Genomic DNA, 17448 nt, shown 5'->3' on the forward strand with positions numbered 1-17448 from the left:
TCTGGACCCAGCAGAGGATGTACTTCCTGTTCCAGCTCTGGAATTTAAATCTGCCTTGGAGCTGCTGATTCAATTCTTCTCTGCCATGATGCAGTCTGTTCGCTCTTCATCCATCACTATCTGGTTTGGATCGGGTACCAAACAGGACAGGAACAGAATACAACGGACCATCAGGACTGCAGAGAATATCTCTCGTGCCAACCTGTCCTCCATTCAGGACTTAAACATGTCCAATGTCAGGAAACCGCAGGTAACATCAGTGCAGACCCATTACACCCTGGACACAACCCGTTCCAACTTCTCACTTATAGTTGGTGCTACAGAAGACTGGACTCCATCACAAGAACACATTGTTCCCACAGGCCAAATTAGCCACAGGTGATGACTATGCTGCAGCAACAGCACAGCTCATAACAACACCATGGCAAGCACGACGGCAGCTGCTTTGTCTTCACCTTTGGCTATTAAGACTTCAAACATGCCCCAGTGATGTTGACAGGTATGCATCATGTGTCTCTGACATAAATTCGAAAAGGATGCAATGAACTCACTATCCATGTGTCCAGGGGATGCACCATATTTTATCCGTGATAATGCTACATTGTGAGGAACAAATCCTTAGACTAGAACATCAAGACTAGAAAAATCCGCTGTGTTAAGACCAATTCTTAACACACACATTTCAACAATCAAAGCTACAAACTCGGTATCGGTGAATAAACTAACTGGGTCACTGTCAATAATAATCATCTCTGATCGATTCTGTATTCTCTCGTGATGATGATGACGGAAGGATGATGCCTTACTGTCCAGGAGAATGTGCTGTGTTGAAACCATAACAATAAACTACTATTTGGTTTATTTTAATGTTGTAGATAACTGTATCAGGATGATGGACTAATGTTACCTAATATTGTTTAATGTTACTATAAAGCCAGTTTATTGAATGGTCTGAGTTTGAATTCAACTGCTTGAGCGTCAATACAGTAAAAAGTAACAGGGAGAGTGCCACATTACACACCACGTTCAGTTGGTGATTTTTGGAGGGGTCATTGAACGTGTCAGCTGATAGAATAGTGTGGGCTCTGATGATGAGGTGGGACTGACCTGCTGTGCTTCCTGTTCTGTGAAGCTATAAAGCGTCAGATGTAGCTGCAGCTGACAGAAGTGACTGCAGCAGGTGATGAGATCATGTTTCATTTACAAATGTCATAATGGTGTTAAATTCAACTCTATCTTATATTATTCTTGGAGCTTATCTGCAGGTTGGAAACTTAAGATACTTATACTTTATGCTAACTGCTTTCCTTTACGTAGTTATGGTTGTTTTAAACACATCCCTCATTGTGGTTATCTGTATGAACAGGAGCTTACATGAACCTATGTACATGTTCCTGTGCAGTCTGTTTGTAAATGGACTGTATGGTAGTTCAGGGTTGTTTCCATTCCTTCTGACTCAGATTCTCTCTGACATTCACACTGTTTCTGCTTCATTTTGTTACCTGCAGATTTTCTGTTTGCATACATATGGCAATGTAGAATTTACCAATTTAGCCGTCATGTCTTATGACAGATATCTCGCTATCTGTTGTCCTCTACAATATAACACATGTATGACATTTAACAAGGCGGTTATCTTTATTTGTGTATTATGGTTTTTCTCTTTTGTAAAATTCTTAATCACTTTATCCTTAAACATCCGTCTGCCACTTTGTGGGAACATCATGAACAGTTTGTATTGTCAAAATTACCTTGTTGTTAAGTTGGCCTGTTCTGACATCAAAGTGAATAACATTTATGGACTTTTTGCAACTGCTGTCTCAATTTCAGTCCCTCTGCTTCCAATTCTGTTTTCATACATGAAAATTCTCAAAATTTGTTTTTCTGGTTCCAAACAGACCAGACAGAAAGCTGTCAGTACCTGCACACCTCACCTTGTGTCTCTTCTGAATTTTAATTGTGGTTGCTGCTTTCAAATAGTTCAGAGTAGATTTGATATGACCAGTGTACCCAGTGTGCTGCAAATCATTCTTGCTCTGTATTTTTTCATCATACAACCACTTTTGAATCCTGTCATGTATGGACTACAAATTTCCAAAATACGAAAAATATATAAACATCTGTTCTGTTAAAAAATGTTGCCTGGTAAGAATGATTATTTGTAAGTGCAGTATAAAAGTGTCAGTACATTCTTCATCATAGATGAAATGTGCTGGTTGTTAACTGAATGAAAGAAACTGATCACTGTTAATGTTGAGAGTGGTGAATTGAAATAATATTCCAGTATAATATTTGAAACAACAGAATTTGAAAAATGTTGAAAAGTTAACATCTAATATTTATATTGGGGAAAAGAATGTATTAGAAATCCACTCCAAAGCCAAATCCACTCCATTCCTAACAGTCATGAACGCAGACACAAAGGTTGTGTAACCTAAATGTTTTTCACTGAGGTGTTTTTCTCCTGACTGAACTGGTTAGCATGTGTTTGCAGCTGCAGCCACAGACCTTGATGAACTAATGTTCACACAAAGGTGCATACACTTATTTGAATAATAGAAATGACGAAAACATAAAAAAAAGTGTTTTGGACACCTTGAATCTAAATTGTTTAAAAGCAGAATTAAACCTTAATTTTTTTGACTGTAGGTGTCAAAATGACTCCTCGACAACAACACAACCACAGCATTAATGCAGAAACCTTCAAGTCAACTTTATATCTAGCTTGTTTTCCCTTTTTAAAATTGTGGGATTATGAAATGTTTCAAATTAATATCATAATTTTCATTGCCTTTTTATGAATTTAAATGTTAATGGTAAGTTAATGCTATATTTAATATCTTAATATAAGATAAATACACCAGAGGTTATAACTTCTCTCAGTGTGTATCTTTTTCCCAAAATGTTTAGACATGTGAGCAGAGTCACATACTCTCCCAGGTGTGTAATGCTTTTCACTAGGCTTTACACGATCAGGATTTTTGGGGCCGATCACTTATTAGTGAGTTTAAATAAACAGATCACTGATCCGATCACATGAGGGAGCGATATGTGTATTTAAATAACTTGTTAATTTACTGTATATACGTACTGTTTACTGAGTATCAACAAAAGTATTCTCAAGCATTTTTGCCAATGTTTAACAATCTTTGCAAGGGGCAAAACAATCTTTGCCTCTTTCTCCAGGTGCCTGATTGAATTTGTCGTGTTGAAACATGTTGCAGATGCTCCTCGACGAGGTACTCTAGTGTTGCACAGTTTGCAGATAGCTTGAGTTGTATCTGTGTCATTCACTTTGAAGAAGTCCCACACCACCGACATGTTTGTTTGAAACCGACAGCTAATGATTCAAGATTCAAAAACCTTTATTGTCCGTCACATCGTGACAGGGCTCAAAACTAGCTGTCGGATTCAAACAAACATGTCAGTGGTGTGGAACTTCTTCGTAGTAGATGAGACAGATAAAACACAAGCCGTCTGCAATCTATGCAACGGAAGCATCTGCAAAAAGTTTCAACACGACAATGACGTCATTGATCGGATTGGCGAATTAAGACATTACAGCCGATCTCACAAATTGCATAAAATGCAAAATATCGGTCGATCCGATACAGCCGATCAGATCTGCGGAAATTGGTGAAATTGCTTATTTCTGTACAGTTTCTTTTTGTCCACTAAATTTTGGACGTACGTCCCAAGTGTTCAACGCAAGAAAGTTGTTTTCTTTTCGGATGAATAGTGTTGGCACTGTTCATTTTAAAGAATAGCTGCTTTTCTCTGGTTGCACATGGAGCATTATCTAGACAAAAACAGTACCACTAATGTATAACAAACAAAAAGTGAGGCAGTTGGCCTGCCGGGTGTGCAGCCAGTTTTGTGAAATATTTTGTTAAACTTTGCGTGAACCACTAATGTTATGCATGCAATCTATATATTTCACAGCTAGCATTCTGCCAGTCCACTCATAAAGAATGTGTTCATCATGTCAGTCTTCAGTTCCAATGATTTCTACAGCTCTCATGTTTCCGTGATGAAATGAGTGGAACAAACTACTTTGCCTCTCTGCCATTTTCACCTCAGGTGCTTTTGATCTCCATCCACAAGCTTCTGGTCATCTTCTGGCAGAATTTTTAATCACTCTCGATAGAATCAGTGAAGTTCAACTAAATTTGTTGTCTTCCTGGCACAGATTTATTTTGTTCAGCACAGTCCACATGTTCTCGATGGGGTTCAAGTCAGGACTTGGGAAGTCCATTCCAAAACCACAAAACTAGCCGGATTTATCCATTCCTTTACCACTTCTGATGTGTGTTTGGGATGTTGGGACCCACAGATGAAGTCGTTCACTGTGGATTTCAAAATGGACTCTGAACTGATCTTAGTTCCCCAGAATTCCCCAGTCTTCACACCTAAGTACAAAGACTGTCAAGAGACCCAGCTTTGAGCTAGTGTTGGTCAGGGTGACAGATCCCCTACTGACCAGATAGTCAAAACTCCAACTCCTTCCTTTGTTCTTGCTCTTCTCCATCTCTTTCCCCACAGGGCTGCATGCCCCCAAGTTCCCCTCTCCTGGATTCTTGTGGGCCTAACAGCTGCTGAGAGCTGCCAGCTGCATTTCCAGCAGGCCCAAAGAACTTCATCTCACAGCAGCGACGCAAGGTCCTGCTAGTATTCCATCTTAGTTAGCGCCAGCAGCTGCGACGCAAAGCTTACCAGCTAACTCCAAAATCCAAGGAGCACGAAGCAAGTTAGCACTGAGCTGCTATTCCTGCAAAGGAAAGGAGCGACCAGTTTCCTCCACCTGCTGTCTTTCATCAGACCTTGCACGGCAAGAACAGCAATGTTCAACACTGGGATTACAACCTTCTCCTGCTTGGTTCATCAGCCAAGGAACCACCTGAACCTTTTCTTCAAAACAAGGTAACGTTGAACTGGGCCTAGATAACACACAGCATAGCATAGCACAGCTAAGCATAGGACTTGTTTAACTTGTTTTTAAAGGGTTAGGTTTAGGGCCATCTGACCATCCTGACCAGTTTTCTCTCAGCAGCAGGTGATAGTTTGATTGTGGCAGTGACACAACTGTGCTGTGAACTTTATACTTGCAAACAGTTGTTTGTGCAGTTGATGTTGGGACCTGTAACTGCTTTGGTTCCAAGTGACTGCCCTGACTTGTTCAAATCAATAATGTGCTCTTTCAGATCAATGCTGAGCCCTTTAGACTTTCACATTGTAGTGTTTGTGGCCGAGTGTAGCGACTGTATCAAACAAGCCCTATTAAAATGGGCCCAGAAAAGTCACCAGCTGTTGTCAATCAGAAACAGTTGAGATGCTCCAAAGAACATTTGATTCACACAACTTTCTATAATCACAAGAATTGATCGTTTAAGTTACTGTGTGTATATTTTTGGGCTAGCAGACCTATAATAAATTAATTACTGAACCAAACTTCATGAATGTTTATGTGACAAAGTAGTTTGTGTTCCACTCATTCATCACAGAAACATGAGAGCTGTAGGAATCACTGGAACTGAAGACTGACATGATGAACATGAGTGGATGGAAACTTTTGACCACCACTGTAGCGAAGTATGCCATTGACCTTTTCACTTAGAAAAAATTTATAAATAGAGCTTTATTTCTTTTATCATTTGGCTAATTTGATTGTGCTAATTTCCTGTGAATGTCATTGTACAATCTGACATTTGATCAAGCAAAGCTCATTTTAATGTTACTTTTCCTTTCCAAGTCCACTTTCTCAGAGGTAATGGAGACAATGAATTGACCAGACAAAAAGCTGTAAATACCTGCACACCTCAACCAATCTTACTTTTGGTTGCTGCTTCCAGTTACTTCATAGTAGATTTGATATGGCCAATGTACCCACTGGTACACTTATGCTTATGCTTTGTTTGAAAATTCAACCCAGCATGTGTTGGAATGTGTCAGCTGATTAGTTAGCTGAGACTAGTATAGTCTCTGTTGATGAGGTGGGACTGACCTGCTGTGCTTCCTGTTCTGTGAAGATATAAAGCGTCAGATGTAGCTGCAGCTGACAGAAGTGACTGCAGCAGGTGATGAGATCATGTTTCATTTACAGATTTCAGAATGGTGTTAAATTCAACTGTATCTTATTTTATTCTTGGAGCTTATCTGCAGGTTGGAAACTTAAGATACTTATACTTTATGCTAACTGCTTTCCTTTACGTAGTTATGGTTGTTTTAAACACATCCCTCATTGTGGTTATCTGTATGAACAGGAGCTTACATGAACCTATGTACATGTTCCTGTGCAGTCTGTTTGTAAATGGACTTTATGGTAGTTCAGGGTTGTTTCTGTTCCTTCTGACTCAGATTCTCTCTGACATTCACACTGTTTCTGCTTCATTTTGTTACCTGCAGATTTTCTGTTTGTATACTTACGGCAATGTAGAATTTTCCACTTTAGCCGTCATGTCTTATGACAGATATCTCGCTATCTGTTGTCCCCTACAGTATAACACATATATGACATTTAACAAGGCGGTTATCTTCATCGTTGCATTATGGTTGTTCTCTTTTGTGATATTCTTAATCACTTTATCCTTAAACATCCGTTTGCCACTTTGTGGGAACATCATAAACAGTTTGTACTGTCAAAATTACCTTGTTGTTAAGTTGGCCTGTTCTGACACCAAAGTGAATAACATTTATGGAATTTTTGTAACTGCTCTGTTCTTCTTAGTTACTCTGTTTCCAATCCTGTTTTCTTACATGAAAATTCTCAAAATTTGTTTTTCTGGTTCCAAACAGACCAGACAGAAAGCTGTCAGTACCTGCACACCTCACCTTGTGTCTCTGCTGAATTTTACCTTTGGTTGCTGCTGCCAAATAGTTCAGAGTAGATTTGATATGACCAGTGTACCCAGTGTGCTGCAAATCATTCTTGCTCTGTATTTTCTCATCATACAGCCACTTTTGAATCCTGTCATGTATGTACTGCAAATGTCCAAAATACGAAAAATATATAAACATCTGTTCTGTTAAAAAATGTTGCCTGGTAAGAATGATTATTTGTAAGTGCAGTATAAAAGTGTCAGTACATTCTTCATCATAGATGAAATGTGCTGATTCTAAACTGAATGAAAGAAACCGATCACTGTTAATGTTGAGAGTGGTGAATTGAAATAATATTCCAGTATAATATTTGAAACAACAGAATTTGAAAAATGTTGAAAAGTTAACATCTAATATTTATATTGGGGAAAAGAATGTATTAGAAATCCACTCCAAAGTCAAATCCACTCCATTCCTAACAGTCATGAACGCAGACACAAAGGTTGTGTAACCTAAATGTTTTTCACTGAGGTGTTTTTCTCCTGACTGAACTGGTTAGCATGTGTTTGCGGCTGCAGCCACAGACCTTGATGAACTAATGTTCACACAAAGGTGCATACACTTATTTGAATAATAGAGATGACGAAAACATAAAAAAAATGTTTTGGACACCTTGAATCTAAATTGTTTAAAAGCAGACTTAAACCTTAATTTTTTTGACTGTAGGTGTCAAAATGACTCCTCGACAACAACACAACCACAGCATTAATGCAGAAACCTTCAAGTCAACTTTATATCTAGCTTGTTTTCCCTTTTTAAAATTGTGGGATTATGAAATGTTTCAAATTAATATCATAATTTTCATTGCCTTTTTATGAATTTAAATGTTAATGGTAAGTTAATGCTATATTTAATATCTTCATATAAGATAAATACACCAGAGGTTATAACTTCTCTCAGTGTGTATCTTTTTTCCAAAATGTTTAGACGTGAGCAGAGTCACATACTCTCCCAGGTGTGTAATGCTTTTCACTAGGCTTTACACGATCAGGATTTTTGGGGCCGATCACTTATTAGTGAGTTTAAATAAACAGATCACTGATCCGATCACATGAGGGAGCGATATGTGTATTTAAATAACTTGTTAATTTACTGTATATACGTACTGTTTACTGAGTATCAACAAAAGTATTCTCAAGCATTTTTGCCAATGTTTAACAATCTTTGCAAGGGGCAAAACAATCTTTGCCTCTTTCTCCAGGTGCCTGATTGAATTTGTCGTGTTGAAACATGTTGCAGATGCTCCTCGACGAGGTACTCTAGTGTTGCACAGTTTGCAGATAGCTTGAGTTGTATCTGTGTCATTCACTTTGAAGAAGTCCCACACCACCGACATGTTTGTTTGAAACCGACAGCTAATGATTCAAGATTCAAAAACCTTTATTGTCCGTCACATCGTGACAGGGCTCAAAACTAGCTGTCGGATTCAAACAAACATGTCAGTGGTGTGGAACTTCTTCGTAGTAGATGAGACAGATAAAACACAAGCCGTCTGCAATCTATGCAACGGAAGCATCTGCAAAAAGTTTCAACACGACAATGACGTCATTGATCGGATCGGCGAATTAAGACATTACAGCCGATCTCACAAATTGCATAAAATGCAAAATATCGGTCGATCCGATACAGTTGATGTTGGGACCTGTAACTGCTTTGGTTCCAAGTGACTGCCCTGACTTGTTCAAATCAATAATGTGCTCTTTCAGATCAATGCTGAGCCCTTTAGACTTTCACATTGTAGTGTTTGTGGCCGAGTGTAGCGACTGTATCAAACAAGCCCTATTAAAATGGGCCCAGAAAAGTCACCAGCTGTTGTCAATCAGAAACAGTTGAGATGCTCCAAAGAACATTTGATTCACACAACTTTCTATAATCACAAGAATTGATCGTTTAAGTTACTGTGTGTATATTTTTGGGCTAGCAGACCTATAATAAATTAATTACTGAACCAAACTTCATGAATGTTTATGTGACAAAGTAGTTTGTGTTCCACTCATTCATCACAGAAACATGAGAGCTGTAGGAATCACTGGAACTGAAGACTGACATGATGAACATGAGTGGATGGAAACTTTTGACCACCACTGTAGCGAAGTATGCCATTGACCTTTTCACTTAGAAAAAATTTATAAATAGAGCTTTATTTCTTTTATCATTTGGCTAATTTGATTGTGCTAATTTCCTGTGAATGTCATTGTACAATCTGACATTTGATCAAGCAAAGCTCATTTTAATGTTACTTTTCCTTTCCAAGTCCACTTTCTCAGAGGTAATGGAGACAATGAATTGACCAGACAAAAAGCTGTAAATACCTGCACACCTCAACCAATCTTACTTTTGGTTGCTGCTTCCAGTTACTTCATAGTAGATTTGATATGGCCAATGTACCCACTGGTACACTTATGCTTATGCTTTGGTTGAAAATTCAACCCAGCATGTGTTGGAATGTGTCAGCTGATTAGTTAGCTGAGACTAGTATAGTCTCTGTTGATGAGGTGGGACTGACCTGCTGTGCTTCCTGTTCTGTGAAGGTATAAAGCGTCAGATGTAGCTGCAGCTGACAGAAGTGACTGCAGCAGGTGATGAGATCATGTTTCATTTACAGATTTCAGAATGGTGTTAAATTCAACTGTATCTTATTTTATTCTTGGAGCTTATCTGCAGGTTGGAAACTTAAGATACTTATACTTTATGCTAACTGCTTTCCTTTACGTAGTTATGGTTGTTTTAAACACATCCCTCATTGTGGTTATCTGTATGAACAGGAGCTTACATGAACCTATGTACATGTTCCTGTGCAGTCTGTTTGTAAATGGACTTTATGGTAGTTCAGGGTTGTTTCCGTTCCTTCTGACTCAGATTCTCTCTGACATTCACACTGTTTCTGCTTCATTTTGTTACCTGCAGATTTTCTGTTTGTATACTTACGGCAATGTAGAATTTTCCACTTTAGCCGTCATGTCTTATGACAGATATCTCGCTATCTGTTGTCCTCTACAGTATAACACACGTATGACATTTAACAAGGCGGTTGTCTTTATTTGTGTATTATGGTTGTACTCATTTGTGAAATTCTTAATTACTTTATCCTTAAACATCCGTTTGTCACTTTGTGGGAACATCATGAACAGTTTGTATTGTCAAAATTACCTTGTTGTTAAGTTGGCCTGTTCTGACACCAAAGTGAATAACATTTATGGACTTTTTTCCACTGCTGTCTCAATTTCAGTCCCTCTGCTTCCAATCCTGTTTTCATACATGAAAATTCTCAAAATTTGTTTTTCTGGTTCCAAACAGACCAGACGAAAAGCTGTCAGTACCTGCACACCTCACCTCGTGTCTATTCTGAATTTTACTTGTGGTGGCTGCTTTCAAATAGTTCAGAGTAGATTTGATATGACCAGAGTTCCCAGTGTGCTGCAAATCATTCTGTCTCTCTATTTTATGATACTTCAACCACTTTTGAATCCTATCATGTATGGAATGGAAATGTCCAAAATCCGAAATGTGTTTCTAAAGCTCTCTGGTGTTATAAATGGGTGAATGTTCATAAATCTAATGTTGACATGAAGAGGTGGCAGAAAAACATGTATTATGTCTTGCATTGAAATATTTACCTTTTCTCGAAAAAGCTGCAAAATGCAAACATTCCCTACAATGTTGAACTGTCACTGGATTATAAGCAGTGTGGTGTTCTGAAAAAAGTAATTACTTTTTCAGTAATTCATTTTAATTAAAAATTTTAACAGTTCACCAAGGATTCAGGAGGAATTTTTGAATTTTGAAAACTGCGTTGTATTTGATCAATTTGAAAACAACAATACAGCATGAGTTTACAAAATTCTTTTTTTTTTTTCATTTTTCCTGTAATACTACTGCTGTCAGAGCTCATAGTGTTAAAATGAATGTGGCTTAGACAGGCTCTAATTATAAGACTCCCTAGGTTTATATGATGTGTTTGCAGTTTGACTCCCCAGTTTTGGAGGTTGCCTTCATCGATTGCCAGACAGGCTTGAACATCAGTGCTTCTCAAACCCAAGTGACGTGCATTAATGCTCATCCAGAGTACAACCCGACAAATGTATCTGTCAGCCAATATTCAGCCTCTCACAAATATATCAGTGTGTCTGATAACAATCATGTCACTTATGCTTATCACATGTTTGCTATGTTAGTAAGGTGTAGCCAGCTATAGTTTGTCTGTGCCGTCAATAATGTAGTAGCTTTAAAGGTAAGCAGCTCAGCAGATGATAATGTCATCGGGGTTTAACTCTGTTGATGGTTGACTTCAGGCTATGTTGTTATGTTGTAGGTGAGATGCAATGCGGGAAGTAAATAAAAAGTGTTGAAATTCTTAATAACTATTGGACTGATAAATTATCTGCCCGATATTGGAAAATGTATATTATCAGCCAGCCGATAAATAAGAAATTCGAAATTGCTTTAATTAATTTCGTAAGTGCAGCATATACACACTCAGATAATGCAGGTGGCATGCCCCTTCAAGGTTGGTTTCTTATTCACCAATAAACAGAGAAGACAACGAAGAAGTGCAGCACATTGAGCCTATGACATCCGAATCAGAATCAGAATTCCTTTATTTGTCCCGCAAATGCGGAAATTTCTTAGTCAAAGCAGCCAAAGGACAGTATCACACTTAAACAATAATAGAAAGTAAAAAATAAACAATATAATAAGAGATAAGAAATAGAAATTAACTCGTATATACATAGTATCTACAATATGAACTTGGTATTTACAATATGACATAGTATTTATAATATGAACAGTGTAAGTATAAACAGTTTGGTATTTTTATTTACAAACAATAAATAATAAATGTGGGTATTAAAAATTGTCCCATTAGTGCAAACCAGAAAGTGTGTGGATATGTGCAGAGTTTTGTATTGCACAGTGCAAAGTGAGGTCTACTGGGAGCAGTGCTGGTTGTAGACTCTGACAGCAGCAGGAAGGAAGGACCTGCGATACATCTCCTTCTCACACTTGGACCTGCGGTACCTCTCCTTCACACACTTGGGGTGTATCAGCCTGTCACTGAAGGAGCTGACCAGTGCGGTGATAGTGACCTGCAGGGGGTGGGACTCCTTCACCAGCAGCGATGACAGCTTGTCCATCATCCTGCTCTCTCCCACCACCTGCACTGGGTCAAGAGGGCGTCCCAGGATGGAGCTGGCCTTCTTGATAAGTTTATCAAGTCTCTTCCTACCTGCTGCCGAGATGCTGCTGCTCCAGCAGACTACACCATAGAAAATGGCTGTTGCCACCACAGAGTCACAGAAAGTTGTCAGGAGTGCCCCCTGCACTCCACAGGACCTGAGCTTCCTCAGCAGATGGAGTCTGCTCTGACCTTTCTTGTATGTTGCTGCAGTGTGATCAGTCCAGTCCAGTTTATTGTTCAGGTGAACTCCCAGGTACTTGTAAGATGTCACCATCTCAATGTCTGTTCCCAGGATGTTCACCTGTGTGCAGGGTTGTTTGCGCCTGCGGAAATCCACCACCAGCTCTTTGGTCTGCCCGGCGTTGAGCTGGAGGTGGTTCCGCTGGCACCAGTCCACAAAGTCCTGAATAAGTTCTCTGTAGGCTCTGTCGTCCCCGTCCCTGATGAGGCCGACGATAGCAGAGTCGTCAGAGAACTTTTGTAGATGGCTGTGGGGTGACTGGTGGGATAAGTCTGCAGTGTACAGGGTGAACAGGAAAGGGGCCAGGACTGTTCCCTGTGGGGCCCCCGTACTGCAGACGACCGTGTCCGACACACAGTCCTGAGTCCTCACATACTGTGGCCGGTTGGTAAGGTAATCAAGGATACAGGACGTGAGGTGTTGGTCCACCCCCGTGAGCTCCAGCTTGTCCCCCAAAAGTGCAGGCTGTATGATGTTGAAAGCACTGGAGAAATCAAAGAACATGATCCTCACAGTGCTTCCAGGCTTTTCCAGGTGAGACAGTGATCTGTCCAGGAGGAAGATAATGGCGTCGTCCACTCCGATGCCAGGCTGGTACGCAAACTGGAGTGGGTCCATAAAAGAACCCACCAGAGGGCGGAGATGGACAAGGACCAGCCGCTCCAGGGTCTTCATCAGGTGTGAAGTTAGAGCAACTGGTCTGTAGCTGTTGAATCCGACTGCATCCGACTGCTGCACCTGAGTAGAGCCATGCAGTTAAGACTACATTACATTACATTACATTTAGGGCATATAGCAGACGCTTTTCTCCAGAACGACTAACAGTAATTCATACATTGATGGCGGTGGCTATGCAAGCTGCCGACCAGCACATAAGGAGCAGTTCAGGGTTCAATATCTTGCCCAATGACACTTCGACATGCAGACCAGCGGAATTGAACTAGCGACCTTCCGATAACAAGACCCTGGCTCTACCCTTGAGACTGAGCCACAGCCACCCCAGACTAGCAGTGTTGTTTTCGTCAATGATGACGATGACGATGACGAAATTATTTCGTTGACACCCCCCCTTTTTTTTTTTTATAGAAATGACTAAAATTGGACTAAAACTAAAAAGCATTTTACCTTTCCTGGTTTTAAAGGCAGCATTATATTAAAGAGGTATAATTTTTAAAATATTTTGTGGAAGTACCAATAATCTAACCTACAATATTGTCATAATTTCAATGTTGAGGTATTTGGTCAAAAGTATTGTGATATTTGATTTTGGCGCTCAGTTTTAGGCCATTCAAGAATATCTCTATTTTGTATCAGGATACGGTCTAAAAATATTGCGAAATTATTTTCATATAATCCATGTGTCAACTGATAGAATAGTGTGGGCTCTGATGATGAGGTGGGACTGACCTGCTGTGCTTCCTGTTCTGTGAAGGTATAAAGCGTCAGATGTAGCTGCAGCTGACAGAAGTGACTGCAGCAGGTGATGAGATCATGTTTCATTCACAAATGTCATAATGGTGTTAAATTCAACTTTATCAACTGTATCTTATTTTATTCTTGGAGCTTATCTGCAGGTTGGAAACACAAGATACTTATACTTTATGCTAACTGCTTTCCTTTACGTCGTTATGGTTGTTTTAAACACATCCCTCATTGTGGTTATCTGTATGAACAGGAGCTTACATGAACCTATGTACATGTTCCTGTGCAGTCTGTTTGTAAATGGACTGTATGGTAGTTCAGGGTTGTTTCCGTTCCTTCTGACTCAGATTCTCTCTGACATTCACACTGTTTCTGCTTCATTTTGTTACCTGCAGATTTTCTGTTTGCATACATATGGCAATGTAGAATTTACCAATTTAGCCGTCATGTCTTATGACAGATATCTCGCTATCTGTTGTCCTCTACAATATAACACACGTATGACATTTAACAAGGCGGTTATCTTTATTTGTGTATTGTGGTTGTTCTCTTTTGTGATATTCTTAATCACTTTATCCTTAAACATCCGTTTGTCACTTTGTGGGAACATCATAAACAGTTTGTATTGTCAAAATTACCTTGTTGTTAAGTTGGCCTGTTCTGACACCAAAGTGAATAACATTTATGGACTCTTTGCAACTGCTCTCTTCTTCTTAGTTACTCTGTTTCCAATCCTGTTTTCATACATGAAAATTCTCAAAATTTGTTTTTCTGGTTCCAAACAGACCAGACGAAAAGCTGTCAGTACCTGCACACCTCACCTCGTGTCTATTCTGAATTTTACTTGTGGTGGCTGCTTTCAAATAGTTCAGAGTAGATTTGATATGACCAGAGTTCCCAGTGTGCTGCAAATCATTCTGTCTCTCTATTTTATGATACTTCAACCACTTTTGAATCCTATCATGTATGGAATGGAAATGTCCAAAATCCGAAATGTGTTTCTAAAGCTCTCTGGTGTTATAAATGGGTGAATGTTCATAAATCTAATGTTGACATGAAGAGGTGGCAGAAAAACATGTATTATGTCTTGCATTGAAATATTTACCTTTTCTCGAAAAAGCTGTAAAATGCAAACATTCCCTACAATGTTGAACTGTCACTGGATTATAAGCAGTGTGGTGTTCTGAAACAAGTAATTACTTTTTCAATAATTCATTTTAATTAAAAATTTTAACAGTTCACCAAGGATTCAGGAGGAATTTTTGAATTTTGAAAACTGCGTTGCATTTGATCAATTTGAAAACAACAATACAGCACGAGTTTACAAAATTCTTTTTTTTTTTTCTCATTTTTCCTGTAATACTACTGCTGTCAGAGCTCATAGTGTTAAAATGAATGTGGCTTAGACAGGCTCTAATTATAAGACTCCCTGGGTTTATATTATGTGTTTGCAGTTTGACTCCCCAGTTTTGGAGGTTGCCTTCATCGATTGCCAGACAGGCTTGAACATCAGTGCTTCTCAAACCCAAGTGACGTGCATTAATGCTCATCCAGAGTACAACCCGACAAATGTATCTGTCAGCCAATATTCAGCCTCTCACAAATATATCAGTGTCAGCACACTTGATTTCTGATATTCGCTGAAATGAAACTTTTCCCTTCTTAGTTAAGTTAATGATAGACATCGCAGCAAAGTTAATCAACAATAACTACATAATTTTTTCTTCCGAAAATAACTTTATTATAACCCTGTCACTGACAACAATCATGTCACATATGCTTATCACATGTTTCCCATGTTGGTAAGGTATAGCCAGCTATAGTTTGTTCGTGCTGGACCTATCAATTATCTGCCCGAAATTCGAAAATGTATATTATCAGCTAGCCAATAAACAAGACCAATGATATGAAGCGAAATTGCTTTCATTGACTTAATAAGTGCAGCATATACACACTCAGATAATGCAGGTGGCATGCCACTTAAAAGTTGGTTTCTGATCCACCAATAAACAGAGAAGAAGACAAAGAGGAAGCGCAGCACACTGAGCTTATGACATCAGACTGCTGCACCTGAGTAGAGCCATACAGTGCAGACTAGAGAGCCAAGCATGCCGTATTTTTTTTTTTTACAGTTTTAATGGAAGGCAACAGAAGTACAATTTGCAACACGTCCCTCAGTGGTTCAGAGTCAAAATTCTGAGTTTTAACACAACAGATGTTACGAGACCTATGGAATATTAAATGATCTATTTTTGCTCACAACATCTTAGCCTTTGTTATGCTCACGTACTTATAAATAGGACTAGGAAGGTATTAAAGCACAAAAATGTAAAACACAAAAATGTGAAAATATCAGTAATCTATCTGAATCAGCCATGAGAAGCAGGTAATTGTCGATATTGGCTGAAAAAAAATTATATTGTGCATCCCTACATTTTTTAGTCTCCTGTGACAATCATGGAGCAAGTGAAGCAGCAAGTAATGAAACTTTAGTTGACTTGTCATAAAACAACCACCAAACATTTTAAACTTCTTCAAAAGTAACTTAAACAAGTTGTTTAAGCTGTAGGACCGGCAGTAGTTAGTTCTTGTGAGCTACTCTCTCTTCAAGTTTCCCACCTATCAGAAGCCCTTTTTAGATAAAAAGGTGGCACATTTGCTCCAAGGTAATGGCGGCAATCTGCCGCCTTGTCTTTCTAAAAGGGAGGCGTAATATTCCTCCTTTTCCAAAAGCCGCCACTTGGCCGCCAATGGGGTAGGCGTAAACATGTGACGTGACGTGAAGCACGAAGTTGGGCAGTGAACAGTGACAATGGATTTGTCTTCAAAATAAGAGCTTTACATTGCACCCCATTGGATTTTAGAACTGGGTTCTTATCGGGGGGCTTTTAATTTGAAAGTAGCAACCGTTCAAGCTGACAGCAGCTACTAGCTGTTTAGTTGTGTCCGCTAGCTAGACAGAGCCGTGGGCGGCCGCTTCGCCATGCTTACATTGTTTTGAAGGGGGAGGGGCTCAGTCTGTGGAGGGGGTTTGTTGTGCCACACAGATTTGCTTCCCTCCGTGCAGTTTTCCTCACACATACGTTCCTCTTCCACACGAAAACAGCATTTCAGTTAAATTATGTCAAATTCTGCGATATTCCGCGTTAAAAAATAGATTCCGTTTTAATCGACCAATTCCGCGATTCCGTCTGCGATTCCATGATCGGGGTAATCATAGGGCCCTACATGTGCTTAATATGCCAGGAGACTATAGCTGTGATGAAGATTTTCAATTTGAAACGGCATTATGAGACGAAGCATAGGAATTTTGAAGAGACATTTCCTCAAAATTCAGAGCTAAGAACAACAAAAATAAATGCACTGAAATCGTCATATCAAGCTGCAAGCAGGATTCTTGTCACATCTATGACACATCAACAAAAAGCAACAGAGTGCTCACTTAGAGTGGCATGGATTTTGGGTAAGCACAAGAAGCCATTCTCAGATGCAAAAATAAAAAAATAATGCATGACTGAAGTGATGGACACAATGTTTGAAGGCTAACAAAAAGAGGAACCCCCCCCCTCTTGTCCCTCTCTCCACTAACCCACACATTCACACATATGTTAGGAGTGACACACACGTAATCTTATGAATGACTTGTTGGAGACTTACGGTTAATGACTTTGCTTAACATTAGATACCTGTGTCCCGAGGTGTCACCACCATAACCGTAGATACGGTTGTC

The 17448-nt window shown here is 39.3% G+C and overlaps 4 protein-coding genes across 4 annotated transcripts; all 4 read left to right on the top strand.

Moving 5' to 3' along the window:
- Positions 1 to 1214: 1214 nt before the first annotated feature.
- On the top strand, positions 1215 to 2132 carry LOC311255691 (olfactory receptor 52D1-like; the record flags this gene model as incomplete). Its single annotated transcript, XM_084350340.1, has 1 exon — positions 1215 to 2132. One exon carries the CDS (start codon positions 1215 to 1217, stop codon positions 2130 to 2132), a length of 918 nt encoding a protein of 305 aa, XP_084206466.1.
- Positions 2133 to 6108: 3976 nt separating this feature from the next.
- LOC311255692 (olfactory receptor 4E2-like) lies at positions 6109 to 7026 on the top strand (the record flags this gene model as incomplete). The annotated part of the gene is made up of 1 exon (XM_084350341.1): positions 6109 to 7026. One exon carries the CDS (start codon positions 6109 to 6111, stop codon positions 7024 to 7026), a length of 918 nt encoding a protein of 305 aa, XP_084206467.1.
- Positions 7027 to 9489: 2463 nt separating this feature from the next.
- On the top strand, positions 9490 to 10419 carry LOC311255694 (olfactory receptor 5M5-like; the record flags this gene model as incomplete). Its single annotated transcript, XM_084350343.1, has 1 exon — positions 9490 to 10419. The coding sequence occupies one exon, from the start codon at positions 9490 to 9492 to the stop codon at positions 10417 to 10419; it is 930 nt and encodes a 309-aa protein (XP_084206469.1).
- Positions 10420 to 13810: 3391 nt separating this feature from the next.
- On the top strand, positions 13811 to 14749 carry LOC311255695 (olfactory receptor 4B13-like; the record flags this gene model as incomplete). The annotated part of the gene is made up of 1 exon (XM_084350344.1): positions 13811 to 14749. One exon carries the CDS (start codon positions 13811 to 13813, stop codon positions 14747 to 14749), a length of 939 nt encoding a protein of 312 aa, XP_084206470.1.
- Between the last annotated feature and the right edge of the window lie 2699 nt (positions 14750 to 17448).

This window comes from Pagrus pagrus, assembly GCF_965226575.1.
Source record: "Pagrus pagrus genome assembly, chromosome: 4".
In the NCBI taxonomy this organism is placed as follows: Eukaryota; Metazoa; Chordata; class Actinopteri; order Spariformes; family Sparidae; genus Pagrus; species Pagrus pagrus.